The sequence below is a fragment of the Drosophila erecta genome, unplaced genomic scaffold, assembly GCF_003286155.1.
Source record: "Drosophila erecta strain 14021-0224.00,06,07 unplaced genomic scaffold, DereRS2 tig00000126-arrow-pilon, whole genome shotgun sequence".
NCBI lineage: Eukaryota > Metazoa > Arthropoda > Insecta > Diptera > Drosophilidae > Drosophila > Drosophila erecta.
Genome location: NW_020825209.1, coordinates 9,087,458 through 9,112,252, shown reverse-complemented (window position 1 = coordinate 9,112,252; position 24,795 = coordinate 9,087,458). Strand labels below are relative to the sequence as shown.

General features: G+C 46.0%; 5 protein-coding genes across 5 annotated transcripts; 3 read left to right on the top strand and 2 right to left on the bottom strand.

Moving 5' to 3' along the window:
* Positions 1-86: 86 nt before the first annotated feature.
* On the top strand, positions 87-1,751 carry LOC6550775 (dnaJ homolog subfamily C member 25 homolog). The gene has a single exon (XM_001978036.2). The coding sequence runs from the start codon at positions 338-340 to the stop codon at positions 1,337-1,339; it is 1,002 nt and encodes a 333-aa protein (XP_001978072.1). The 5' UTR covers positions 87-337; the 3' UTR covers positions 1,340-1,751.
* An 820-nt stretch (positions 1,752-2,571) lies between these two features.
* Positions 2,572-4,615, bottom strand: LOC6550663 (zinc finger protein 184). Its single transcript, XM_001978035.3, has one exon. The coding sequence runs from the start codon at positions 4,419-4,421 to the stop codon at positions 2,724-2,726; it is 1,698 nt and encodes a 565-aa protein (XP_001978071.1). The 5' UTR covers positions 4,422-4,615; the 3' UTR covers positions 2,572-2,723.
* A 116-nt stretch (positions 4,616-4,731) lies between these two features.
* Positions 4,732-6,878, top strand: LOC6550662 (DALR anticodon-binding domain-containing protein 3). The gene is made up of 3 exons (XM_001978034.3): positions 4,732-5,803; positions 5,933-6,248; positions 6,306-6,878. The coding sequence occupies exons 1-3, from the start codon at positions 5,067-5,069 to the stop codon at positions 6,591-6,593; spliced, it is 1,341 nt and encodes a 446-aa protein (XP_001978070.1). The 5' UTR covers positions 4,732-5,066; the 3' UTR covers positions 6,594-6,878.
* A 37-nt stretch (positions 6,879-6,915) lies between these two features.
* Positions 6,916-15,999, bottom strand: LOC6550660 (chondroitin sulfate synthase 1). Its single transcript, XM_001978032.3, has 6 exons — positions 15,275-15,999; positions 12,468-13,325; positions 12,204-12,344; positions 11,977-12,142; positions 9,689-10,102; positions 6,916-8,691 (listed from the first exon to the last, which is right to left on the bottom strand). Exons 2-6 carry the CDS (start codon positions 13,230-13,232, stop codon positions 7,682-7,684), a joined length of 2,496 nt encoding a protein of 831 aa, XP_001978068.1. The 5' UTR covers positions 13,233-13,325; positions 15,275-15,999; the 3' UTR covers positions 6,916-7,681.
* On the top strand, positions 10,143-11,903 carry LOC6550661 (alkaline phosphatase). Its single transcript, XM_001978033.3, has 2 exons — positions 10,143-11,552; positions 11,617-11,903. The coding sequence occupies exons 1-2, from the start codon at positions 10,151-10,153 to the stop codon at positions 11,832-11,834; spliced, it is 1,620 nt and encodes a 539-aa protein (XP_001978069.2). The 5' UTR covers positions 10,143-10,150; the 3' UTR covers positions 11,835-11,903.
* Positions 16,000-24,795: the final 8,796 nt, after the last annotated feature.

Sequence of the window (24,795 nt, the reverse complement as noted above, 5' to 3'; positions counted from 1 at the left end):
TCGAGCTTACAATTTTATTTTCAAATTGAAGCAATATAAGGTAGCTGCTGCAGTAACTTAGAGTGACCATTTCGCGCCGTACGGTCATATTTACCCGCGAGCCGTCGTAGTTATCGGCGTTATCGGCAGCTAACCTGGTTAACGAGCGGCGGAAAACTTTGCAGTGGGACGAACGCCGAGCAGACGGACGAGCAGCGCCAACGCGACCGCCACCAGTTGCTCCGGTCCGATTCCATACACAACCAAACCGTTCCGATCCCAGCCAACGAGTGCCAGCTGTGCACCACCTCGCGCCCAGCTGCAACTCCACGTGTCCAGGGTGAAAGCGCTGTTCAAGATGCGGATGCACGGACTACTGCTGGTGCTCTTGGCCATGCTGCCCACGATGGCCCTGGGCTTGCTGGAGGGCCTGTACTGCGGCAAGGACAACTGTTACGACGTGCTGGGTGTCACCAGGGAGTCGTCCAAGTCGGAGATCGGCAAGGCCTACCGCCAGCTGGCAAGGCGCTATCATCCGGATCTGCATAGGGGAGCCGAGGCGAAGGCGGCGGCGGAGACGCAGTTCAAGCTGGTGGCCACCGCGTACGAGATTCTGCGGGATGAGGAGTCGCGCACGGACTACGATTACATGCTGGACAACCCAGATGCATACTATGCGCATTACTACCGCTACTACCGGCGACGCGTGGCGCCCAAGGTGGATGTGCGCGTGGTGATCGTGGTCGTGCTGACCATTGTGTCCGTCATCCAGTACTATTCCGGCTGGCAGCGCTACGACTCGGCCATCAAGTACTTCGCCACGGTGCCCAAGTATAGGAACCAGGCCCTGGAAATAGCTCGCGACGAGATCCAGGAGAAGATCCAGAAGAAGGGCAAGAATCGTATGTCCAAGAACGATCAGCGTGATGAGCTGGAACGGATTATCCGGAGGGTGATCGAGGAGAAAATGGACGTAAAGGGCGGCTATGCGAAACCCACGCTTTGGGATGTGCTGTGGGTGCAGCTGATCATCTGCCCCTACACGATACTCTCGTTCATCGTGTGGCACGCGCAGTGGTTCTGGCGATACACGGTGATGAAGCAGCCATACGGCCGGGAGCAGAAGCTATACCTCATCCGACGGCACCTGGGCATGGGCCAGCATCAGTTCGAGGCGCAGGAGGACAAGCTGATCGAGGAGTACCTGCACCTGAAGCTTTGGAAGCGCGAGAATTTCGTCACCTGGAAGGCGGAACAGGACGAGGAGATGAAGAAGAAGCTGGCGGAGAATCCACGTTACAAGGCCTATAGGCGATACATGAAGAACCACGGACCCGGCCGCATCACCTTCGACGATTAGCCGCTGCCGTGCGATGTTCAAGTTTTATTGTTCCATCTGAAGTCTGTTGTGTGCGTGTTGTAAAACCGATCCCAATTCCTTGCCCTCGGCATCCCCATACCGTCTAAATTTTGATACATTTATATATATATATAGATATTTTTTGTACACCGACTAAAATATGAATTATGCTAATGCCCCGGTGTCCGCCAAAGGGCGAAACGTTGACCCCGCCGGAGCAATCCGCCAAAACCGGTTTAAGAACGTGGCCAAGTTCGGTTCTCGTCGACACAGTGCCCACTGGATGGCGTGAACGAACCACCCTAGAACAATTATCCCCCTACCTGCCTGGTCACAAAAACCACGCCGTGTTCGCGGCTTTCAAACTAACTTGACTAACCCGATTACTGTAATAAACTAGATAGAATTTAAAGGTCTCTCTTACTGGTTGTTCACTGTGCCCAGTTTGCACAGTTGTTCTGTTTAGCCAAAAATTCGATCTCGTGGCACCAAAGCACTCAGTCTTTATTCGCTTTAAACAGCATCTTTCCGTTTTTTTGTTTACACAGTTTGCTTAGAAACAATTTCGTTTTCGTTTTCTGATTGGCGGGGTTGGGGGATCAGAGCTTATAATAAAACTTACGTGCCTCGAAGAAAGGTAAAGAGTAAAGAAGGTTGGATTTTTCAACTGTAGCCTTCGAATAAAGTATGTTTATACATATGTAGAAGTACGTAGAAATTAAAAAATGTCCCAAGGTTGAAGTTTTAAACTCCATAACTCAACCTTTCTTACTCTGATTTTGAAGTGGCATACCTCTAAATGTTTCTTGCGCAATTCTCTAAAAATCTGCATTCAAATTTAAAAATTTATTTTGTATGTAATTTTTTTGATGTTATGATGTTATCAACAGCCGAGTCGATCTGGCCATGTCCGTCTGTCCGTATGAGCACTCGATCTCAGGAACTACAAAGACTAGAATGTTGAGATTAAGCATCCAGCTTCCAGGGACATAGATTAACGCCATAAATTATTTAAATAATTAGTATTTATTACTTATTGTTCTTCTAATGAATAGTTAAACAATAACTCCCTTTAAAGTAGCTTTTATTAACTATTTATTTTATGTTTTAAAGTTTTTTAGGAATTACTCTCCGAATAAAGTTCATATTAAGCAATTTTCACATTCATATACTATTTTACATCAATTACAACCATTTTCCACAAAAAACTGACAATTTTTTTGTAAGCTTTCTATCCGAATATCTTTCCATTTTATTTACACCGATTTCTTAGAGTTACGCTTCTAAGCTTTGTTGTCTAAAAACTACGGGGTGGGGAAACTTGGGAACATCGTTGAGTGGAGACCGCCCCTTAGTAGGGTGGTGAGTTGTCCCGGTAGTAATACTAGTCTATCATGTACTTGGATTCGTCACCGAATTCCTCGGTGTCCAGCAGATTGCCGACCAGTTCCTTGACAGAGTGAACGCTCTGGTAGCTATCGACGTACGGGTACGGATCGTCATGCTGCAGCTCTTCGCCGTCAACAGCCTCCTCCTCCGCGTTGTCCTCATCGTTGAACATGAAGTCATTCGCCACGATGCACTCCTCGAGAACTTTGGTCTGTTCCAGCACCACAGAATCCAGCGAGAAGGCTTCGGGGATTTGTTGTTGCTTGCGCGCCAACTCCCTGCGCGCTAACTCTTTCCGGATGGGAATACGCTGGTGGCGATTGGATGCATCAGCGGATGACGATGATCCCGATGGCTCGCCGCTGCCCGAACCACGGTGCTGGTCCATATGCGCCGACAGATAGCTTTTCTTGGTGAACCCCTTGTCGCACTGCGTGCACTGGAACTGCTTTTTGCCGGTGTGCGTCCGCCGATGGACGGACAGAACGTGAGCGTAAGCGAATCCCTTGTGGCATACCTCGCACTCATACGGCCGCTCACCGGTGTGAATCCTCTCGTGCTTCTTGCTGCTGCCGAAGTCCGAGAAACGACGCTCGCAGTAGCGGCAGCTGTAGGGCTTCTGGCCGGTATGGACGCGCATGTGGCGGCGCAGCTCAACGTTCGAGATGAACGCCTTCTGGCACACCTCGCAGGGATACGGCCGCTCGTTGTTATGACGCCGCATGTGGGCATTCAGCGCGTGCTGGTACTTGTACGTATTGCCGCACACATCGCAGATCTTCGGCGATCGTTCGCAGTTGCGGCGTTTGGTCGCGGAAGAGGGCTTGTAATCGTCGTCCACATCCGCTGTCGCCGGCAGTCTTTCCCGCTTGACAATGGGCGAAACGCGACGGTAGGTGCGCTTTCTCAGCTGGTTGGTGGTCTGAGGCGGCGGCAACGGCGGGCTGTCCACCAGAGACTCCTCGATGAGCGGCGTCTCGATCTCGTATAGGTGCTCCGGAGTGTTTTCGTCATCCCAGGGATCCAGTCCCAGCATCTTGTCCTGCCCTTCATCATCCTGCTGCTCTTCAGAGTCCTCTTCTTCGGGCTGCTGAGTGATAGGATCCTGCTCTTGCAAGTTATTCAGGGATAAAACCATGGCTCCCTCTGGTATCAGGGAAAGCGTGTCTGCCACCACCTCCTCCTTGACATCCTCGTAGTAGGAGGGTTCCGTCGTCGTAGTTATTGCGCTGCTTACTGAACTGGAAGAGCAGAGCTCAACGTTCAGCCGCTTAATTTTCAGTGTTGCAGGCAACCGGACGTGGGCCTGTTTCAGATCAAGCTTAAGCTGCTCCTGCTGCTTATCGACCACAAGCGGGACAGGAGTAGCAGAAGTGGCGGCGTCGACGGAGGTCGAGGTAGCGCAGCTGGCGGAGTGAAATAGCTTCTGGACAGCGGCGCACTTCTCGTGAAAGCGATAAGAGACAGACAACTCCAGATGACACTGCTTGCAGATCTTGTCCGGCCAGCGGTGCAGCTGAGCCAGGCTGCTATCCAGCTGCAGGCCGGTACAGCAGCGGATCTTGTCCAGGATGAGCATATGCGGAGACTCCGGGTCGTGGCCGTAAATCGAGCTGGCCTCGGGCTCCTCCGCCAGACAGACCAGGCACGCCACGCCCAGGTCCACCACCCGCGGCTCCAGGTTTTTGGACATTGCTCCGATCTCGGACTGAAGCTGCGTTCAGGCTGTTCCTCAGGATGCTCCCAAAAATCCACACACGCGCAGCCAAAAAAAAAAGAACACTTCTCTTGAAATAGGGATGGGACTTGCTTGTTTTTAGGTACCTGATACTCAAAGCGATCCGTGAGTCGTGCAACTATCGGTTTTGTTCATCTATTTAAATGAAAAATGTGTAGACTCTTTTTGTTTAGGGAAATATTTAAAATGGTTAAATTCAAGGACAACCATTATTAAATTAATTTTTTATGAATTTGTGATTGCATTATTATTTTGTAACTAAGATTGCCCATCTCTAGCTTGAATTATCGATGAATTTATTTATTTACTTTACTTTATTTATTTACTTTTATCAGTTATTTATTTGCTGGAATGAGAAGTGACTTGGTTTTAGAAAAATTGAGCATTTAAGAAGGAACTGTTTTTTAGGAACAGCTTTCATTGTGTTACTTTCCTAGTAATAGTTGGGTTTAATTCGTGCGCCAGTTCACATTTACTTATGTGCGACTATGTTTGACAGAATTTAAATTGTTTTAATTCGCGCCTATCGATAGAACAGCTTATCGGCGAACAGAAGATTTGTGTTTGACAGCAAGAGCAGTTGATTTTATCCAATATATTATGAATTGCAATCCGATGTTGCAGTTTACCCAGCAGCTCGTCGAGTTTTTGACCAAGCCAGAGACGCTGGAGGTGTCTGGCGGCGATGCAGCGGCTCCGTTGCCCTTTAAGAAATGCGGCGAGTTGATCCGTTACCACAACGAGGATCTGGCCAAGCAGGGTGACTTGAGTTTGGCGGCCATCTCGCGTTACTGGGAGAAATATGTAAAAGATCAGGGTCTGAAGCTGCGCCACGATGCTGACCAACTGCTCCCCGGCGAGAAGGAGCGCCTGGAGTTGATCGAGCAGTCCGGCAAGTGGCGCTTTCCGCTTGTCGAAATCACCGTGCTGCATAAGGAACGCTATTCTCTTCGCTTTGAGCGCCGTCCGCTCATCGCTCATGTCCTTAACTCTGTGCTCACTCTGGGAGAAGATTACGGCCGTCCGGCAAAGAACACGCATTTGCTCACCTTGTGCTTGCAGTTGCAAGCCAATGCCGGAGCCACCGATGGCTGCCAGGATCTGCGCCACTATCGCCTGCAGCAACTCTACAAGATCCTGCTCCGCCTGGTGGGCTACTCGTCCTGGCGCCTGGTAGAGCCCAATGACCAACAGAAGGACACCCTCTGTGTGAATGTTGAGTTGGAGAAATGCTGCAAGCGCCTGCAGCCCAGGGGACATGTGTGCCTCGTAAGCGGTCCTGTTTTGGAACCCGTGAAAAAGACCGCCACCGGATTGACCGTTGACGAGTACTTGGAGTGAGTATATCAGTACATATTTTGTCAAAAACTTGATTGTCAATATTCAAGATATTTAGTGGAGTTTACCTATGTAATTGCATCTCTATCTTTCTTGTGCTCGCATTCTTCTTTATCTGTTCAATACAGGCTACGCTGCACGCATATGCGTCTAATGGCCATGCACCGCTCTGGAATCCGTCCGGCGGGAATGAGCAGCCTTGACACGCTAATGAGGCGTCTTGGGGCAGCTGCCGTGATCGTGGATCTCTTCGAGGTGCGCCACGCCAGCGCCGTGACTGTGGTGCGCAATGGATTGGGCATTTGCAAAGGGGCTGCGTACATCCTGTACAATTCGGCACGACTGGAGACGCTCCTGCGCACATTTGCTAATCAGGTGAAGGCTGGCGTCTACGAGAAACTGCCACCGCTGGAGGAGATCGATCTCAGCGTTTTAGAGGATGATGTATGTGAACTTTTGCCCTTGCCATTTTATTATATCCTTTATATTCTCTTTCCGCAGATTGATTGGCAGTTGATTTATGGATATCTATTCACCTTTCCGGAGCTAATGGCATCTTTGATGGATCAATTGGCACAGGGTCATTGCGGTATCCATCTGCTTTTGCGCTATATTGAGAACCTGGCTGGCGTTTTCAGTCGCTTCTATCGTCTAAAGAAGGTCCTTGTCCAAAAGCGCGATCAACTAATGCCGACCTTGTACGCCAGGATCTACCTCATCATGGCGGTAAGACAAGTTCTGAATAAGGCTTTGGCAGTCCTGGGCATAGAACCGGTGGATTACGTATAAAGGTATGCTGAGCAAACTTTAATACGACCTAAGAAGAGGCTAATGCGTAACCTGACCAAAACCGAATGCTGTCTAAACAGTGTCCGGTAATATGATATAGACAACGTGTGATCTTTTAAATAACTATATAATACTGATATAACATAGTTACACCTCTAGTTTTATAAATTATAATCAAAATAATACCTATTGCTGGTTGTAGTTGTCCACTTTTATACAAAACAAACGCTAAAACGTTAAATAAAAGACTGTTTTTGTATTAATACAAAAGCTATTTTTGTACAACCGAATAGTTTATTATTAAAAGAAGTATAGACACAGCATTCATTCAAATGCGGGTTTCATAATCAAATCAAGAATGATTTTTTCTTTTTTTATTTAAAGCATCTTTAACATTAAAGATAATCTTGGATATATGGCTGCATCTTAATATAAGTCCTTAAATCTACAGTTGAAAGCCCAACCAAAACGCATTTCTAAAACGTTTGACTTAAAATCATTATAAAAGAAATATTTATTTATTTCGAAGGGACTACCAACCATTAAAATACTTTGTATTTGCTAATAATTATCTATACAACTAAAAATTATATTGGAACAACGATTTTGTATGCTTTTGAAGTTTACTTTTCAGTTTACAACATTGACATATAATATTCTTTTAAGCAATGCTAATTTTAATAGATTTTACATGGAAATCAGGGTTTAAATATAATATTATTGACATGTTTAAAGAAAACGTGTACACAATTAATAATGATAATGATAAATAATGATGTTTTTTTGTGCCATCAATGAACCTTTAACTTTTGTCTACATTTAATTTCTTAGCATACAAAATGTCCATAGATATTACACCACTAACTTTTTGTATCGGTAGCTTTTCTAGATCCTATTCATTTACAGTTGTTTCACCCATCTAATCATTTATGACCATAATAAGGATCATAAGTTGGGCTGGCTTAGCATTAGGGACTTACCAAGTTTGGCATATGGGCTGGCACACGCCCTCATGTAGGAAACATTTAGCATAATACTATGTGGCAGGATCGCTGGCGGGGATCACTGGATCTGGATGGGATCGATCATCACCTGGCCTGCTGTTGCTGCTGCTGCTGCTTTTGGCGATTGAATTCGGCGGCAAAGTGGACATTTTCGGGACTGCTGTGGAAGAGCTGCTCCATCAGACGTGTGCTGCCCAGGGAGTTGGCCTTGGTGCCCAGGCACATGTTGTACTGCGGCGCGTCCAGCTGCACGTCGCAGCTGATGTCATGGTAGACGTGAACTAGCGTGGGGTCGGGTGCACGAAAGACACTCAGTCTGCGCCACTGCTCAGCGGCCTCGTTGTAGTCCATGGCCAGTTCGGCGGTGTTGGCCAGGAAGCCGCGTTGCCTGGTGCCCACGCGCACAATCTTCTCCAGGAACTTGACGTCCTCCAGGCCCCAGCCGGTGATGTCCTTGTCGAAACCATTGATATCCTCATCGAGTATGTCCGACTTGTAGATGGCACAGATGCCGAATCCAAATTGCCGGAAGTAGCCCCGCTCGTCGTCGATCCTGGGCGTTTCCCCCTCGTCCTCGGATTCCCCTGCACCACCGCTCCTCCTCTGCGGATCGTACTGACTGAAGACGATGGGCAGGTAAACCTGCTTGCCCCGCTGCGTGTGCATTCTCACGCGCTGCAGCGTCTCCACCTCGAAGACCATGTCCACGTCGATGAACAAAATGATATCCTCCTGGCGAATGTACGATGATCTGGCGGCCACGTCCAGGGCTACGCCGCGTGAGAAGGCGCTGCTTCTTTGGATCCAGTTCACCTGCTGGTACACATGTCGGGCGTGCAGATCGTGGAGCAGCTGCAGGTGATCGGCCAGCTCGTCCGGCGACCCGAAGATCACCACCAGGAGGTCGCAGTGCTGTTCGCCGCGCACGCAGACACGCTCGTAGGTGCGCAGGAAACGCTCAAAGGTTCCCAAGCGACCGGCGATGGGCAGGACGAACACGATCTTGTCCTGCGACGGTGACAGCAGTCCACTGGGCATCGTGAAGTGGCTGCTTAAGCGGGCCATGCCGTTTTGGAACAGGCTGCCCAGGAGACCTGTCGGCGGAAAAGGTCACATGTTACGGTCCAGTATAAAAATGTAAGTATCATTAAGTAATGTAAGTAAGTATAAGGAAGAAAACCCATGAAAATGTTACTGCCACATGGAGATATCTTAACTACAATCATTTCCCATAGGCAATACCAAAGACACTAGAATAATAAGATGCGTAACGGCCATACATTGGTTTTGCACTGCGCAGCCACTATAATTTACTTACGAGTTTACGAGTTAATTTACTTGTACTCGATTGCCAGAGTGCAAATAATATAGATTCATGTTTAGGAAACATATTTTCGTGTAGCCCTTCTTGTAATTCCCAACTGGTTCTAGCGAGGACTGTAAGGCATGTCTTCTAATTTAGAGTCACACCGGTCGAGCAGCGAGTGTAGTGTAAGTGCAGTGTATGTACCGGTGTATGTACCGGTGTATGTATGTATATGTATGTATGTATGTATGTATATGTATGTATGTATGTGTATGTATGTATGTATATGTATGTATGTATATGTATGTATGTATGTATATGTATGTATGTATGTATGTATGTATGTATGTAAATATTTATGTATGTAAGTATGTATGTAGTGTATGTGTTACTTGCACAAAGTAGTAAAAATTGTCTTAATTAAAGCCTGAAGAATGTTTAACTTACTGTCGGAACACATAGTTATTGCCGCTTTTAATATTTGCTTAGGAAAAATATTTTCTTGTAGCCCTATAATTGCCAACTAGTTCTAGTGAAGACTGTAAGGCATGTCTTCTAATTTTGAATCGCAAAATAGTTCAAGTAATCTCTGCTCTCGGACGAGCAGTGGTGTAGTGTATGCGCTATTAAGATTGATTACTTGCAAGATCAAGTTGGCATCCCTACAAGAGAGCTGCTGGCTCTAGAGCGCTCTCTCTCTCTCTCTCTCTGGCCGAAAAATCGTGTGCAAAAAAATCGTATGGCGTTACGCATCTTATTATTCTAGTGTCTTTGGCAATACTCACTCTGCTGCAGGGTGACATTGTAGAAGTCCTCGTCCACCTCCTTAACAAAGATGCCCGTGAAGGCCCGCTGAACATAGAGATGCCTTCGCACCGGAACGGTCATCTTCTTGCCCCGGTACTTTTTGTAGATGAGCAGCAGGTCGAGGATCATGTCCTGGCCGTGGAGGGCGTCCAACCGATGGTAGCCGTAAAGCAGTTCCCGGAACTCGATGACGCGACCCCGCTGCCTGGAATAGTTATTGATGTTCTCCATCACCTCAGTGATGGCATCCTCCAGTCCCTCCCGCATCGCCGAATCGATCTTCTGCTTGGGATTGGCGGAACTGGCCGAGTACAGGCTGCGGGCGATGAAGGACCAGTCCAGGAGGTCGTCGGTGCTTCCGGGCACGAATTTATTCAGTTCCGGACTAATTCCTGTGGATGAAAGTGAATAAGGCATATCATTAACTTGGAACTGGGCCAATGCAAATGCGCTTTCATGGAAACACGCCCCACCAGGTGGTGCTTGTTAACTCTCCGGTGAGTTCGCTTGATAATCCCCAACGAAGTTGGCCTTTAAAACGAACGGCTGACGGCGGCGACAGTCAGTTTCCCCCGGCCGAAATTACCCGCGTCGAGATGTCGCTTCAAATCAGGCGAATGCCGATCCTGTTCCTGCTCCTCGCTCTTATCCCCATGCTTGCACAATCTGTTTCCTTGGTGGAGCAAGTGCAGCCGGCGGATGAGTTGCTATCGTCGCATTGGCTCAGCCAGGCGCAGGCTCAGTTGTGCAAACGTCTGGCCAGGACCAAGGGCACCATCGCTGATGAGAGGCAGGCCAAGAATGTGGTGATGCTCCTGGGCGATGGACTGTCCATCACCACCCTAACGGCCGCCCGCATCCTGAAGGGGCAACGGCGCGGAGGACGCGGAGAAGAGGCACAGCTGGCAGTGGAGCAATTCCCCTTCACCGCACTGAGCAAGACGTACTGCATCGACGAGCAAACACCGGATTCCGCCTGCACGGCCACCGCCTATTTTGGCGGTGTTAAGACGCACAGCGGCACAGTGGGTCAGAGTGGCAGTGGTGAGCGGGTGGACTCCGTACTCCAGTGGGCACAGCGGGCCGGCAAGGCCACGGGAGTGGTGACCACCACCCGGCTGACGGACGCCAGTCCGGCGGGTGCCTACGCCCATGTAAGTAGGCGGGGAGAGGAGCTGGAGATTGCCCGACAGCTGATGGAGGAGGAGCCGGGACGCAATCTTAACGTCATCCTGGGCGGTGGTCTGGGAAAATTCGCCGAGGAGCGCCGGGATGGCAAAGATCTGTTGGCTCAGTGGCGCGAATCCAATCCCAATGGCTGCTTCTCGCGATCCCTGAAAGAGCTAAGGAACTGCAGCGCTGCCACTGGTAACCTTCTGGGTATCTTCAGTGACAGCCACATGTCCTATCACCAGGCCGCCAGCAAGGAGCAGCCGCGACTCTGCGAAATGGCAGCGGTGGCCATTGAAAAACTGGAGCAAAAGTCCCGCGAGGATGGGAATGGTTACTTCGTGTTCATTGAGGGTGGGCGGATCGATCATGGACACCATGAAACCCGGGTGGGTTACGCCCTCGATGAGATGCTCGAGTTCGATGCGGCTGTGGAGACGGTGGTCCAGATGACCGATCCGCGGGATACCCTGGTGGTGGTCACCGCGGACCACTCACACACGCTCAGCATGGCGGGATATGCCAAGCGGGGCACACCCATCCTGGGCATGGATGCACAGCAGCGGGATGTGAACGGAGTGCCATACAGCACCCTCAACTACGCCATCGGCAAGTGGCAGAGCCTGGACAATGAAGGCCGGAGGGAGAGTCCCAGCAAGACCCTCAGTCCCAGTGAGTAATCTCCACGGTTCCGGATGTGGTTGCTTCAAATAACCCGTTTTTATTCCCCCACCAGCATCCTACACACCCAGTTACATTCATGGAAGAAAGGGCGTGCATTCTGGCGAGGATGTGGCAGTCTTTGCAATGGGTCCGCAGTCGCATCTGTTTGGTGGCGTCATGGAGCAGAACCTGCTGCCCCATCTAATGGGCTATGCCGCCTGCCTGGGCAGTGGAGTCACCCTCTGCAACCAGGACAAGGATGCGGTTCCGCCAGTGCCTGAATTTTCGTAGTTTTTCGGATAAATTTTCGTTTCCAGTTGTATTAAGTAAATGTTCTTGTAGTGCACTCCTCACTTTGCATATGTGTATCTTTTTGGCTTTGTATATTTGTATCTACCTACGTATCTTTCTATATTTGAGTTTTGCAACCCACCTAATATGTTGTGATCCTGGAAGTGCCGCTTGGTAGAATCGCTTTCGGGCGAGACACTGGGCATCATGTAGGTGCTCTCGTCCGGAACCTCCAGGTAATTGGCCATCCGCTTGATATCCCGATGGAGGAGCAGCGACTCCTGACGCATCTCCTCCGCCTTCAGACCCTGTTGTATTTATTATTCATTATTATCCCTTGAGTTCTAAGGCAGCACAGTGATGACTCACCTGGACGTAGGAGTGCAGGCGGTACATGAGCGGCGCCTGTTTGATGGGATGCAGTGTGATGGCGTTGTGGATCTCCTTCCGCTTCAGTTTTCCCGTGTACGCATTTCGGCCACTGGAGTTGTGCCGCAAAATGTACTGCATCTGGATATTTGTAAGTTAAAGAAAGGTATTTAAAGATAATTTGTGCACAAGCAAAAAACTAAAAGAAATATGTTTTAGGTTCTATAAATGCAACATTTTGTATGCCCAATCGGGACTACTCACCTCGTAGTTCCATGTGCAGGGTATGCCGGCGAACTTCTGGACACAACGCCCCACCTCGACGTCCTCGTGGGTGCTGTAGAGATTCTTCAGGCAGCTGGGGATGTGTGGCGCCACGCGGCGCAGAGTCTCGCTGCTGAGGATCACCCCAGGTCCGCCCATGCAGAAGTTCTCGTCGAACTCCAGGGAGAGCAGGCCGAACTCCTCGCTGTTGCCCTTGCCCGCCTGGCCGATGAACTGCGGCTTGGAGCTGTCGATGGAGCGTAGGAAGCGTTCCAGCTTGTCCGGCTCCATGTAGACATCGTCGTCCGCCCGAATGAACCACTCGAAGCGGTCGATGTAGTGCTCGTACATGTAGTACAGCATCATGAAGGACTTCTTCTGCGGCGGATAGCGATCGTCCACGTTCTTGAGGCCCACCACGGGCAGGTCCTCCGAGTAGCTGCCCTCCGAGCTGAAGAACGCCATCCGGCCGGGCACCTCCTTGCCCCACGTATCGTACACCGCACGCGCTCTGCCCTCCAGGAAGCTCTTTGCCGTCATCACGCCCACAAAGACCAGATTCCGTTGCGAATTCTGGATGGTATCCTCCTCCCGCAGCCCAATGATCTCCGCCGGCGTCTTGAGATTCGTCGGGCGCAGGCTGCACCGCTTCACGATCTCCAGTGCCAGGTAGTTCTTCAGCATGGTGCCGATGCAGAGCCCCAGGGCAATGCCAAAGAAGCCGATGATCAGCGTCTTCCGCTTCGTCATCGTGTGCTGCAGCATCTCGGCTATATATAGGTATATATATAGGATGGGTATAATCCGAATCCAAACCAAATGGCAGTGGTGTTCAGTGGGCGCTGCTCATGAGAATTCCTGTGCGTGAAAAAGAGAAAAGGGGTGCGATCCATAAATTAATGGCTCGTGCCAGCATCCGGAAATATTACGCATACGATCTGTGTGGCTGCGCTGGGAAAAATATACTATATGTTATTAAAATTAACATAAAACAGCTATTAAAATATTTAAAATGCGTAAACAATCCTAGCTTCTGAGCTAATTATAAAATAATTATTTGAAGTTAGTGATTCAAACTAGTAAGGACAAATAGAGAGGCTGAACTACTAAAATGTTATAGTTTCGCAATTTTGTTTAAGGAATACATATCACTATGGACGTGCCCGTTGGAAAATCTATTATTTTCTCAGGAATCTGATTTGGTGTAAATAACTAAAAGTCGAATTCATTGCCACTCGCTGCGTGAGTGGAATGGAAATTTGATGTTCGAGTGGCTCCGCAAACATTTGAGTTCGCGCTGTGTTTTCCTGGAATTGTATTCCATTAGCCGCGGATGCACCGGTGTCCGGTGCCCCTGCTGCACTTCCCCTGGCGACGATCTTCGAGGGACGCGGACACTTGAGCCGAGATTGAGATGGAAAATAAACGAGCGCCGTGGAGAATCTAGATCTATTTATAAATTGAGCTGGCTGCGTGCGTGGGCGAGCTCGGTAAATGGCACTTTGTACAATTGGAGATCCGCCTGTCCGGGAATCTAGAGCTCTGTGGACGGACACCTTGCCGGGAGCCTCGAGCAGCGCCATCGACCGAATATAGTAAGTGAGTATTGCCGAATGCTAATTAAATAAACAAACAGCTTGGGAAACTATTTGGTTAACAAATCAAAGGCCGGCAAAACGAAAATTGGAGCACACATTGGAAATAAACAGGAGGCACTGCCTTTGCTTATATTGGCTTTTAGTTGAACGGCAGAAAAGCGGGGCTAGTCTTTGAATCTTATCGTTAATTACTCAGTTCAAGGTAGCAGACATTTTAGATAATTTGCAACAGGAAGTAATATTTTTAGACCCCCTCACCATTTATTAGAGAATATCTATAAATGTGCACTAGTTAGTGAATGAATTACAAATAGAGCCAGCGCTTTCTTGATTTCTCCCATTTCTCCCAGTGCAGCTTGGACGCACAAGCGTTCCGCTCGCCCACCGACCTTCCCTCCATCCACTGGAGTCCACTGTACAGGTGGGACCAGGTGTACCCTTGCCTTGCTGTTATGCAACTTTCGGTCTCTGCGACTAAACTAACTTTTTTCTATAGCCTCCACAGCTGTAGATAAGGTACTGCCTTAAAGAGTGCCTTGACTTATTGAATATATTGTATGTTGTATTTTTTCCCACTAATATGTTGTATTTTTTCCCACTCTTATCTGTCTGAGAATAATCAGCTGGGGCGGTGGAAGGGTATACGAATACGAATCCAGGCCCAGGCGGGATCGCAGAATTCGTTTAATGAACTTTTTAATGCCCAAGTGTTCGGTTTGAGTCTCGCTTCGGATTCTCGGATCTCGACTGCAAATTGCCGAGATTTTAAGCAACTCTGGGTTGTTGCCCATTTATGTCGGCGGACAGAGAGATTTCTCGGACTTGATTGTACTTTTCTGCTATTTTTAATATTTTTGGCAAGCAATTGGGAAATAATTTTTAAAGGCCCACATGGTGTGTATTTGTAATCATAATGGGCACACTCGTATATGGGATTTCGATAAGAACATTTTTCTTGCCAGATTTGGTGATTCAACAAATTCTTCATGCCAAAAATATGCCTGTATTTACTTTTTGTAAATACCTGTCTTTCATATAGGAGATTATTAACTCTGCACTGTTTTCAATAATCATATGGATACAAAAGGCACAAACTATGTAATACACAAGTTAGACGTTCTCTCCCCAACTTAGAATTCCACATGTTGGCATGGACATGCCTCAGATGTCAGATGTCGGCCTTAATTGAGCTGCTCAGCAGCAACTCACCTGTTACAGGTGATCCGATCAGGTTGCCGTCGAATGCAGGGTCAGCACTTTTGCCGCGTTTTGCCGGTTTAACTGGGTGCTTGCTGGCAATTCGCATCTATCGGATGATCGGGGAGTATTGCGGGTATATACAGCATGTGCATATACGTGTGCATATGGCGTGCAAGTGGAGCGGGAGTGGGGGTGTCCAGTGGAGTATCGGAGTGGAGGATCTTGACTAGGGGTACGCAATTGTTGAGAGATAACACTCCCATGCAGACGCACACACTCACTGGCGCACTCACAGATACGCGGCACACACACAGCGACAATTCGGCGAGCAGACAACAACACAACACGCTGTTTAATTATTATTAGCCCTCGCTGTTGTTGTCACTGCCTATTTGCTGTTTTTTGTCGCTGGTTACGACGATAAGTTCGCAAAGGTCGTTTCACGAAAATAAAAGTACGTTTTCAACACTCCAGCCAACGTGCACAGAAAATAATTAAGCCAACTCGTAATATGCCATTTCACTTTTTTCCTTCGCAGCGGCGAATTAAATTATTTAACAAACACAAACTGTTGCGTTTTCGGTTTTCATTTCTCCGAACAAACATTTAAGCAGCGACCAGCGAAAAAGGCGCCGAACACCGTTGACCGACCGCCTTGCAAGAACTAACCACTCCATCCGAAAAGTAGCCGCACCGCCGTCGACGAACGGCGTCGGATCCCGATTCCGATCCACCTTTGCAGCTCTTCTGCGAAAGTACATATTTCTCAGATACTTTTCAGCTCTCTCTTTCTCTCGCTCGCTCTCTGCGTTGCGCCAGAGATGCGCCGCTTTAGATGACGATCTGAAACGATCACTTTATTATGATCACTCCCCTTTGTTGTATCCAACCTTCTTGAGAAAATAGTTAAAATTCTAAGCTAAACATGTGCTCGTGCCTAAGAGCGCAGGTACTTAGTATACTAAAAATTGGCTTGATTATATTGTGTATTCTTATTGGGAAGAAGAGTATAATTTCTCTATACACAATTTGTATTACAACAAGAAAATAGTGCTGCGTGTATTTAAAAGTATTATTGCCTGTTTCGTAAAAATATGTTCTTCAATAAATCATTTAAGTAAAGAACTCTGAAAATAGAAGATTAAAAAAAAAAAAAAATATATATATATATATATATATATGGGTAGAAAAAGAGTTTAATAGATCGCTTTCTGGTTTGTCGGTTTGTCTCAGTGCGACTCTGTTTCTCGGAGAGACGACGGGTATCTGTATCTGTATCTGATGTATCGTAGCGCCTGCTATCTGTTTGCTGGGTAATTCGTTTTTCGTGGCTCAAGGCAACATGTGGCCCGAAATCACTCGCTTCGTTACTCCGGTTGATAGTTCGCAGAATTCACTTCCATTGAATCGTTTGCCAAAAAATGAGTAATAAATGCATTAAAGAAGTTGCGGAAGGGTTGCAGATGTCACAATATAAAAAGAAACTATTGATGTTGAAAGTGTGGTATTTCTTTTGTACAATTATGGCATTCAAATGTGCTCAATGCCTGGTAGCTATTATTAATAAGCTAGGTATTTTTTTTAACACTTAAACATATTTTTCAAATTGCTCGGCAACTCGTAGTACTCATTTTAGGCGTTCGATGGCGTCACTGTGTAAAAGCGCCATCTATTCTACTGATAAACCTAACGTGTAGTTTTAAAAATACCCTCCTAGCTGGCGCTTTCTGCAATGTCAAATGTAATAAGAAAATGTACATACATTTGTCAAATAAATCGGACTATTTTAAATAAAATACTTAAATACTTAAGCTTGATAATATGGATTACTATCACACTAAATTTTTCTTATTGCTAACTACATATGTATTTTCCATACTTTCCAATATTCCAATATTTTTTACTTTCCAATAAGAATACCATACGATTTCTTCAGATGTTGTGATCAAGTGATTAATTTGCAAAATAAATTGCAAATAAATGACATCGAATTGACAATAAGTACACAGTTATGAGTTTGTGAGTTTGGCAGTGTTTCAAACTTAAAGCCTCCTTGGGGAATAATTTCGCTTGGGTATCAGAAGAAAGGATCCCAACCATGCCGCTTAACCCATTGAAGGTTACCCCTTTCGAGGTTCCCACCTGGAAAACCCCGAACTCCGAGCCCGCCCAAAAAGCGATCAATCAAGATTGAAATCGCTGAGCAATCACTAGCTAATGCTGGGTATAAAAAATGGGAATGGGAATTGCGATACAAATGCGTTCCAGCTAAACTGACAACGTCGAATAAAATTAACCATGCTAATGGGAGGCGAGTATTCAAGGGGTTAATATGTGGCTATGTTATGTTGTGCCTCGTGTAAATTACAAGTAACACTATAAATTTTTGCATTTCTAGGTGCTCGATTCTGTTTTTTCGCTGCATTCAACATTTGCTTAATGCCATCATAAATTTTGTGCTCGCATCCGATGGCAATAAATACATTAGCAATACTTCAAGTTTGAAATGCCAAAATGCGGGGGCGAGGGCGGCTCATTGAATTTCAAAATGATGCTAAAGTGAGAAAAGCTTTCAATTGAATTTAATGCGAAAAGTTGATATGCAAATGCGAGGCGATCGGTGCGATGTTGTTTACTTTATTTATTATTTATTTATTTATCTATCCATCTATTCCGCTGTCGTTTCGCTTGTACCAGTGCTACATTTATATATATTTAATCTTTAATAAATGACAACATTTAGCAGCCTACAGTTTTGTTTTTATCGAATTTATCGCGACGACTTCTTCGCGTTTTGCCGATCAGCGAACCGGCTATTAAATGCCCATTAATCACTCACCTTTTCGCCCCATCTCTTTCGCCGGCCCTCGCGCCCTCTCTTTCTACTTAACGTTCTGAAGAATATTAACGTTTTGCGATGAATTTCATTGACTGAACTATTTTTTAATTATTTATGCAACTAAGTTAGTAATTCCCTATTCATTTTCACATTGGCATTTGTTAAGTTATAATTAAGCACTAAAGTACCACATTACATTTTATTTCACCAGAAAATTATTTTTTATAATTTATCTTACCCTGTTTCCATGATTGGGAAATCGGTTGCATTTTGCACTCCCACTTATTTATTTTTGCTTACCCATTTATTTATATGTATATTTACTTTAGCTGCAGCCGCCTTTACAGTGGGGCAACGAAATGTGCAACTCAGCGGCGTTTTCTGTTGTTGATTTGCCACCGTATGCTGTCCATCGTGCCCCTGCCACATCCCCGGCCCCCCAGTGGCGCCCCGCCAAGTTGCCACTTTTGCTTGTTGTTTGATTAAATTGTTTCAATTGTAAACGTTGCTCGCAATTTGTCAAGTCCAAGTGGCGTGTTTGTGTTGCCGTTGTTGCCGTTGTTGCTCTGGTTGTTCTTCTATTTGCTGTTGTTGTTGTTTGTGGCGCGTGGCGCGACTTCGAATTAAGAAAACAAAAAGCGCAAGATTGGAGCAGGTGTGGAGTGCTAGACCGCAAAGATACCCATTGAATGGCATATACAATAAAGTAAAATATGGCACTTGCTGCAGGATTTCAATATATAATCTTTTTTAAGGAGTAGACTATTTTACTTCAGCAATTTGCCAGTAGGCGATTTCATATTTTTATTTAACTCTAATAATGTGTAAGTCTGAATTGCCTGATACGCCCAAAAGTAACTAAACAAACAGCGGGCTCAAATTGCCAATTCCTGTGCATTTTGTGCTCCTTTTCAAAACTAATCACGACTAATGAAAGACCACAACAACAGCAAGTAGCACTGGCTTTTTGGGGTCGGCCACGCCCCCCAATAGATTATATTCATACCGCCCCCGCAATCGGTTGACTGACAGAGCGTCTGGGCACGGCCAAAAACAATCGAAGCCGCTTCAGTCCGGACCCACAAGTAGCGGCCCAGGCCCGAAGTCGGCCCAGTTACCGATATATCTGTAGATACAGATATATATATATTGAATCTGTGTATTCGAACTGCCCTCGTTTGGTCGCCGGCGCTGTGCTGGCCATAATTTAAGCAAATGTCGTGCCAACGACAATGAAGTCGCCGCGGAAAGTCAGCGATCACGCGCCGAATTTCTGGCTTCGATCCATAAATACCCTGGACATTCATCCACAGGCTTTACATCTGAGGTATGTGAGTTACAATTATAAGCTGATTTTGAAATTATTGTTGGTATTAAGCAGAGCATTCATTCCCTGGCTGAGCTAAGTTGCTTGCATTCGTTTGCTCGACTTGCGACCAAGTGACCCACCTACCAACCACCCACCGAACCACCGAGCCACGCCCCCAGCCGCCCACAATGCTAATTGGAACATTTGTTAAATGGATATATATTGTTTTTGTCTTCGATCAGCCTGCCCCTTGCAGTGGCAGTATTTAAATTTATTTTATTAAGGCAATATCGCAGGAATATATATTAAAATATTCAGACGCGCTGGTCAAAAAGAGCATAATGGCAGCTCTGGTTTCGATATCTCTGGCCGATTCAGCGTAGAGCATTTTCTTTAATTAATGACTCAGTGAGGTAATCAATTTGTAATTTAATTTGCAATTTTATTTACATAGCAATTGATTTTGATTGTTGCGTTACAATTACACAGCCCCGCGGCAATCTACTGCTCGGAAACTCCCCCCTGGGCGAGGGGCTCCAAAGGGGGGTGGGGGGTGGTGATCGGCACAGAAGCAGAGACATATAGCCATCCAGTCCGACCAGATCGGACCCAATCTCCGATCGGAGGCTTTGTGTTTGGCTTTGGCTCAAAGCGGCTGCAATCGCGTGCGATTTGCATGCAACTGGCACTGAAACATGTTTCCCCGTTTGCGGGGGGCGGGGGCGGGTGTGGGGGTGGGGGTGGTTCGGTACTGGCGGCTGGTATCATAAATAAATCAAGTATCAGCACCGGACACCAAGCTCAAGCCGAACTTGTGGGCACCCTATACATCCATGCAATACAATAACTTAAACAAGATACTTTCCAACTGCCTAACCGAGTAATCTGTAACTTGTATCTATCTATCTATGACAATACTAATCAGTATCTCCATTGGTAACTACTATAAAAGGTACATATATATTATGAAGAGCTGCCAAGCTTTGCTAGTGATTTCTAGTACTGCCAAATGAATGCAATTTCTGTTTGTTTACCACAGCCAACTGCGATCTTTCAAGCATCATCCATCACTTGGGAGGTGCATACATCATCCAAATGATCGAGAATCGAGAACAGAATTCCTGGCAGCCATGGCAGTGCATATGCCCCGCGGAGATCAGAACAGCAGGAGGGCATCCAAATAGATGAAATTCCAGCGGTGAAGGTGTTAAATGCCAGCGAGTGCAATTTACATCATCGATTTTATTAGCCGGCAGCGATTATAATTCAATTAAAGTGAAATACTTGCGCAATTTCCATACCATACTTTTACCCCTTTTTTCGTTACATTTCGGTGCGTTTCGATGGCATTAAGTTCGCTTGTTCCACAGCCAAATCGGTGGCGGTTAATTGGCGCATTTTGCTGATGTTTATTGAATATTATTATGATGTTTATGGCTTTTGGCTGTTATTGTCATGCTGACAAATTAGTTTCACACTTTGCCGGCGAGCCGCCAACGCCCCGAGCGAAACACCCACTCCGTTTCCATTTCCATTTCCAATCCATTCCCGCATCCACATCCACATCCACATCCACATCCATCTGGGCATCCAATCCGGGGATTTCATTCATGACTACTCCATGCCGGTTCGCTTCAGTATGGTTCATTTCATTCCGCTTTTAACTGTCCGCCCACCGCCTTTGGTTAGTTGGTGCACTGAGAAAACATGCATTGCCCAATATTTTATTTTCAATCAAATTTCAAATTCAATACCCAATTTTCAGCAATTTGATTGCTCCTAGAAAACATAGTCGTCCCGTTAAGTATGCAATACTTTTTGTCGCACTTTGCGCTTCTAGTTGTGTATGGCGCTTAACCACAATTTAGTTCATTTTGCGCAGTGCATTTATTTTCAAATTTCAGCGTTGAAACCGAACACTAAACACTGAAATCTGAAAACTAAAACTGGAACGGAGCGTTCCACTTTTGGCCGGGCCGCCTGCATTTATAATTAGTTCCAAATTTGTCGACGCCATGATTTGTTTTGGCCCCTTTTTTGGCCAAGTCCAGGTCTACGTCCAAATTGGTTTTTAATTCATAAAATCGAAAAAAAGGAAAGAAAAGAAATCGAAATTGAAATTTCGTCTGTCTTTATTTTGCTGGTGGTTGTTTTGCGTTTATTATTATGTCAGAAATAATCAACATTTCAAACATTCGACGGATGATTCGAATTGGAGCGTGGCATTTGGAGAATTTCGGGGTTCGTGTTAATTTTACGCAGAAATCTCCGGCATGCTAATCGAATCGGTTCCACAGTTCTTGATCCATGCACCGCAGTGGGTTGTGTTGGGGCTACTCAGTTTATTTCCGATGCGAATCTGAATCTGAATCTGAATCTGCTCATTTGAGGCCCAATTTGCAGCGAGATCAGATGTGTTTTTTGTACGTGTCCACCTTGTTCTGCACAGAGTTCTGACCACAAATACAGTACACCCCTTATTTAGTTTTGAAGGAAATATATGTTTAATCATTTGATTTCAGACTTAACTGGTGTTCATGTTCCACTTCAGCAAAATCAGTCCCTATTATCGCAGAACCCCACCCGGAATAACCTAAATAACCCGAGCTGATCTGGGTTGCTGGGCTTGTTGAGGCAATTAGTCGGCGACACGAGTGTCAACATGATTTGACCTCTGTGGGGCACATTTGTATGCAATCAGTTAACAATCAGCGGTGGATGTTGCCCCGCGATCCGTGAGATACAAGATACATTCGCGATGCAGTTCACTGATTGGGGGAGTGACACAAACAAATTCAAGTGGGCGGAATTCGCAACTGAGAACTGGATTGGAGAATAATCAAGGATATGTGTTTGCTGTATATTTCGAATAAATATATATAGATACTTATTTCCAAATACTGATTGCTGATAAGAGATAAGAGAGCGGAAACCAGTTGGCACGTTTCTTGAAAGGCAACTCCATAAGTTCTATCTATTTGATATACCGATTATAATGGCGTTCGATTTGTTGCCATTTCCATTTCAGTTAATTCCGTTTTAATGATCTCGCATTGCCTGATATATGGATCAGTTGGGGAGCAATTGCAGTGCTGATAGATGAAGTCATCGCCTGTCTTGGCGGCGATTTCTCTATATCGTTTCCTCTATCTGTCCGCCGAACAAGTGCGCTTGTATCTGGTATCTGACAGATACCTACATTTGCGATTTAGCCCAGGCTCGACATTCAGCTCGGCCATATCGGAAAAGACCTGCCAGCCTCGCGTGATCTTGTGTTGTGCGAGAGTTGGATCCGATAAACTGTTTCGTGAATGGGCCAATCGGGCGGTGCACTGAGAGAAAATGTTGAGGGCCATAGGTAATAGATATGCGAGCACAAGAGAAGTAAATACGAACTGCACTGTCAGTAAATCCAAGGAAATGCTCACATTGAAGACAGAAAATATTCCTATGACAGATGTACTTTTGATGTACAGCTTTGACACAATGCATCTAGTAATATAATACCATTTTGCGGAGACATTTAAGTGCACTCGTTTCATGATCTATTTGAGCGCGCAATCGCCTGCGATCGGCAATAAAAGTGTATCGCAAAGTCGTGGCCGCGCCATCGAAAGGTGAATTGATTTCAGTGAGTGCGGTGCAGTGACAGCTGCAATCAAAACAAAGTTAGGCAAACGTTTATTCACATTGTATATCAATAAAGTTTTACACATGCTTTGCATATTTGCGGCAATTACGCGCGCGACTGCGACTGAAAATCAGACAGCGTCGGATAATTGATGATTATGAGTATGAGTATGAGTATGAGTATGAGTATGAGTGTGAGTATGAGTTTGAGTTTGAGTACGAGTTCGAGTACGTCTACGACTGCGATATTGAGTTCTGGTTAAATGTCGTGAGCGTGTTCGGTGTGGCACATAAATAGGCAAGTGCAGATATCATCTCCGCGTTGGATTTTATGGACATGGTGGACAATTTGGTGTGGCTGGTCTATCGCCGATCGGAATCGCCGATCCGAAGGGTTCGGCCCGGCCAACTCAATCAACTGATAGCGCCAAGATGCAAATGCCAGCTCCCAGATGTTCCGCCGATCGATTTTCGAGAGATAGTGTCAACACGAATCGTGGAACGCCAACGCCAACGGCAACGGCAACGGCAACTAATCTGCGTCCCATGACTGTGGATGCTGTGGATTCGGATCTCCGGCGGTCTGCGCGTCTTTCGGTAGCCGCCACACCCACAGACACCACCTATCACCTACCACCACCCACCCACACACGTTACACGGCGAGAAAATAGGGCTTAGGTAATATTACTCACAGTGCAAAGGAACTTTTAATAAGATGTGAAATATTTAATGAGATACGAAACTACTTTCTGAAAACATGAATGAAATCGGTTTCAATTTGACTGTGTGCCGCGGTTTTTGAGTCCATATTTCAGCATGGATAAGATCGAGGTCTGGTATTTCTTGCAGTGCTCCAAAGCCAGAGTCACAGGGCCAATTGTCGTGCCACTGGCCGCGCCCCTCGACAGTTCAAAAACGGCAATGGCTAAAGTATATTCATTTGTTTGCCAATCAGCCTGTCAATAATTGTCAACAAGGTGTGACTATGCCAATATTTAATTATTCGATTTCATTCAACGGCAACAACATCACACCGGCAGTGCCAACAACTTGGTATTCGAGCGGGCTAACTGATTTCACTACGCTAATCTGGCGGGATTTCAATTGTTCAAGCATTTTGATAGCGCAAAGGCACCCAGTAGCTCTAAATCTCTAAATATACATCTTTTAAACAGATAGGTGCAGACTGGGGTTAGTACTGAGGCCAAACCCTTATGAATCCCTGGGAAACATGCCTTCTGGGGATCTCGAATCGAATTTGACTGCTGTTGCGCGCTCTCTAAACATTATTTGATATATTTTTCTATTCAGAACATACAATCTAACCGAGAATTAGCCCAAAAATGTAAAGAGCTCTCAGGCCGAAAAGGCATTTGACAATCATCATTCTGGGCCACAAGAGTCATTTGGATAATTTGGTGTGTCGGTTATAAAAAGCGAGATATAATTGCTCCATAATATAATTTATGTGCTTAATTGTCTGGTGTCTGCGGCGAAATGGCATTTCGAAAATTGAGTTGGCTAATAAAAATGGTCGATGAGAAAAGAACGTTGGCCCACAGATCAGTAAAACGAGCAGAATTTGATTGTTATTGTGTATATATATGAATGTATATATAACATATATATATTGGATATATTTCGAATATATTTTGTCTATATTTTAATTTACTCTCTTGTATTTGCATTTTTTGTTCCAATTTTTCATAATTCGGGTTTGATTTGTTTCGTTTTTATTGCTTTTGCGCATT

Coding starts and splice junctions, on each gene's coding strand:
- LOC6550775 (XM_001978036.2), top strand. CDS start 338: ATGCGGATGCACGGACTACTGCTGGTGCTCTTGGCCATGCTGCCCACG.
- LOC6550663 (XM_001978035.3), bottom strand. CDS start 4,421: ATGTCCAAAAACCTGGAGCCGCGGGTGGTGGACCTGGGCGTGGCGTGC.
- LOC6550662 (XM_001978034.3), top strand. CDS start 5,067: ATGAATTGCAATCCGATGTTGCAGTTTACCCAGCAGCTCGTCGAGTTT. Junction 5,804..5,932: donor ACCGTTGACGAGTACTTGGA/GTGAGTATATCA, acceptor TGTTCAATACAG/GCTACGCTGCACGCATATGC. Junction 6,249..6,305: donor TCAGCGTTTTAGAGGATGAT/GTATGTGAACTT, acceptor CTCTTTCCGCAG/ATTGATTGGCAGTTGATTTA.
- LOC6550661 (XM_001978033.3), top strand. CDS start 10,151: ATGCAAATGCGCTTTCATGGAAACACGCCCCACCAGGTGGTGCTTGTT. Junction 11,553..11,616: donor CAGCAAGACCCTCAGTCCCA/GTGAGTAATCTC, acceptor TTCCCCCACCAG/CATCCTACACACCCAGTTAC.
- LOC6550660 (XM_001978032.3), bottom strand. CDS start 13,232: ATGCTGCAGCACACGATGACGAAGCGGAAGACGCTGATCATCGGCTTC. Junction 12,345..12,467: donor CCTGCACATGGAACTACGAG/GTGAGTAGTCCC, acceptor ACAAATATCCAG/ATGCAGTACATTTTGCGGCA. Junction 12,143..12,203: donor GCCTGCACTCCTACGTCCAG/GTGAGTCATCAC, acceptor TAAATACAACAG/GGTCTGAAGGCGGAGGAGAT.